The sequence below is a fragment of the Heterocephalus glaber genome, unplaced genomic scaffold (genome assembly GCF_053883595.1).
Source record: "Heterocephalus glaber isolate CG9 unplaced genomic scaffold, H.glaber_assembly_v1.0 deba00001662, whole genome shotgun sequence".
Lineage (NCBI taxonomy): Eukaryota > Metazoa > Chordata > Mammalia > Rodentia > Bathyergidae > Heterocephalus > Heterocephalus glaber.
Window position 1 is genome coordinate 345,278 of NW_028258403.1, and position 3,370 is coordinate 348,647.

The window sequence follows — 3,370 nt, forward strand, 5'->3', positions numbered from 1 at the left end:
AGGCTGGGGTTGGGGTGTGGTGTGGTGGGGGTGGGGGTGGCCATCAGCTGGTGGGCCTGCCTGGGGTGGGGGGTCTTGCTCACCCTGTCCTGGTGGCTGATGAAAAGCTAGTGGAACAAGCTGGAACAAGCAGGTCCCGGTCAGCCTGCAACTGCTCGGCCCCACTCGGCCCCCTTAAATTATTTTTATCAAATAACTTTCTCTGAAAAACTTGAGAAAAATAAATACAAAATGGAATAGGGAAAGAAAAATACAAATCTTTGTCTCACTTCATATTTTGCCTAGAGCTGATTCTAATCAGAATGTTTAATCTAGACATAGAAACATCTACTAACTCTTATTACTTCTATAGGAGAAATGTATAAAAGTTTCCTGACTTTTTACTTGTAATTCAAGATATTCCCATCTAATGTTAGATTTAAATGTGAGTGTAGAGCAGGCAAAAGTACATAAAACAATATCATGTTGTATGATTTATTTTTTTATGTGTATCTTCAATTGTTGAAAAGTCTAGAAGCAGAATGACTGATTTGTTTTATTATTGTTATTTACAAAATGGGTCATGGTGGGCTTTTGTATCTGCCTTGGTGGTATGAGTCATGGACCTTGGTCTCCTTTCTTGGTGGTTGGTATTGTGTAGCCACTGTCCTACTTATCCTGAAGTGGATGCTTCAGTAAACTCTAAAGGTAAATATTGCATTTTTTAACTCAATTTCTACTAACTTCTTAATTTCTGTGATCTGGCATAGTAACAATGAATAATAATACAGAAAACACAAGCTTTTTTAAAATCTTTTTTGTGAATTAAGTGTCTAAACATATATCTCTCTAGTCATGTATACATTTATAGTACTTACCTTTGTACAACATAGCAGTTCATTGTTTACACTGTTTGTTGCTCAACTTGATAAATTTTTGAAGTTTAGCTATGCAAAAGGTATTGTGGTGTGTATACAAAGATAAATAAGAAATATTTCCTCATTTTACCCTTTCATTTAAATCTCTATTATTAATATTCAATTATTCTTTTTCTAGGTCATTTGGTATTCTTGACTTGATGAAAAAAGAAAATGACTCTGAGGTGACAGAATTTGTTCTTCTGGGTCTATCATCCTCCTGGGAACTACAGCTATTTCTCTTCTTCATATTTTTCTTCTTTTATGTTGCTATCATCCTTGGAAATCTCTTGATAGTGGTGACAGTGAGAGTTGATGTTCATCTGCTGCAGTCTCCCATGTACTATTTCTTGGGCCATCTCTCCTTCATTGACCTGTGCCTGAGCTGTGTTACTGTGCCCAAGGCATTGGGAGGTTTCCTACACCAGGGCAAGACCATTTCTTTTTCAGGATGCTTGGCCCAGATATACTTTCTCCACTTTCTGGGAGCTAGTGAGATGTTTTTGCTGACAGTGATGGCCTACGATAGGTATGTTGCCATATGTGATCCTTTGCACTACCTGACAGTCATGAACCACAGGCTATGTCTTCTGCTGGTGCTTGCCTGTTGGTGTGGGGGCTTCATCCACTCTATCACACAGGCCATGTTGGTCATCCAGCTGCCTTTCTGTGGCCCCAATGAACTGGACAATTTTTACTGTGATGTCCCACAGGTCATCAAACTAGCCTGCATGGATACCTATGTAGTAGAGGTCCTGATGGTCTCTAACAGTGGTCTGCTGTCTCTTATTTGCTTCTTGGTCTTGCTATTCTCCTACATGGTCATCTTGATCACCCTGAGAACTCGCCTTTGTCAGGGCCAGAGTAAGGCACTCTCTACCTGTGCTTCCCACTTAACAGTGGTCAGCCTAATATTTGTGCCATGTGTATTTATTTACCTAAGACCTTTCTGCAGCTTCTCTGTGGATAAAGTATTCTCTGTGTTTTACACAGTGATCACACCTATGTTGAACCCTCTCATCTACACACTCAGAAATACTGATATGAAGACAGCTATGAAGAAGCTGAGAAAAAAAAAATTGTGTGCATTCTGTTGCTTTGTTAAAGGGTGAACATGAAGAGGTAATTTAGAAAGCATACCCTTTCTTGAGACAGTCTTACTTTATCTTGTATGTGCATAAAAACCAGGTAGGTGACTTTGACACAAAAGAGAAAACAACATAAAACCATAATGCCTTACTCTTGTTAGTAATCAGGAGACATAGAGATGTTTCTCATGTGCTGAATATTAAGCAGGGTACCCAGCAGCATTTACTGGCAAACAAATGATAGGAACTAATTGAATTCTGGGATCACAGGGGACCTTAAAAGATCAACTCCTCTAATCTTCTGTCTATTAGAAACCTTTATTTAATGTATTTTACTATTTAAGTCTATTCACATGAAAAAATGTGTTACATCTCCCTCTGTGTCCTGCTTCTTTTGGGTTTAACAATTTCTGGTGTCAGGAATATCTTTTGGACATTTTATCATGTCTCTTCTGAAGCAATGTGAACTCCTTTTTTTCTGTCTCTAACAAGTCCTGAACCTGGCATCAATTTCCCTGTACATTAGTATTCATTTAGGAACTTTGGTCCACACTGTGCCAAATTTTATAAATGCAACCAAACAACTCAACTGAATGAACATATTCTCTTAGCAAGGTTTATGTGTGAAAGAAAGGGAAGTCCTAGAGTAATTGAGGCTACTAATATTCTGTTTTTTAAAAAAATTTTATTAATAGATTTTAGATATATATAACAATAACATTCATTATAGGGAATTTGTACCTGAACATGATATATCTTGCTCCTTCTTTTTTTCCCATTCTGCTCCCATCATTTCAACCCCTCTTCCTCTCCTTGTTCATAAAAGGTTTGGTTCCATTTTTTCCCTTGTCCCTTCTTTATTTTCCCCTCCTCCCTCCATAGTTCCCCTTCTCATTTTAACATTACATAAAATAAATATTCCATTGAAATTATATGCAGCAGAATGAGCCAATGTGAGGACAGAATATCAGATGTAGAAGATAGGATTGTGGTCATCAATCATGAAAAGAAAGATTTCTTAAAAATAGCAAGGGACCACAAAAAAATCAATCCAACAGCTGATAGATGATGCAAAGAAGAATAACATAAGATTGGTCAAAGTCAGTGAAAAAGCTGGAGAGAGAGCAAACTACATCAAAAACCTGTTCACAGAAGCAAGGGCAGAAAATTTCCCAAGCATGGAAAAAGAATTTGACATACAGACAAGTGAGACATACAGAACCCTACTTAGCCAGGATAAAAAAAAAAAATTCTACACCAAGCCATATAATGGTCAAGATCCCAGAAATTCAATGCAAGAATAGAATGTTAAAAGCTGATAGAGAAAAGAAATAAATCACCTATAAGAGAAAGCTCATCAGAATCAAAGCAGACTTCTCAATACTA

At 37.4% G+C, this 3,370-nt stretch overlaps 1 protein-coding gene across 1 annotated transcript; it reads left to right on the top strand.

Moving 5' to 3' along the window:
* The first annotated feature begins 1,015 nt into the window (after positions 1-1,015).
* On the top strand, positions 1,016-2,008 carry LOC101714835 (olfactory receptor 4Q3). The gene has a single exon (XM_004865009.3). It carries the CDS (start codon positions 1,058-1,060, stop codon positions 2,006-2,008), a length of 951 nt encoding a protein of 316 aa, XP_004865066.1. The 5' UTR covers positions 1,016-1,057.
* Positions 2,009-3,370: the final 1,362 nt, after the last annotated feature.

Bases quoted from the DNA above. Each gene is read 5' to 3' on its own strand.
- LOC101714835 (XM_004865009.3), top strand. From the start codon at position 1,058: ATGAAAAAAGAAAATGACTCTGAGGTGACAGAATTTGTTCTTCTGGGT.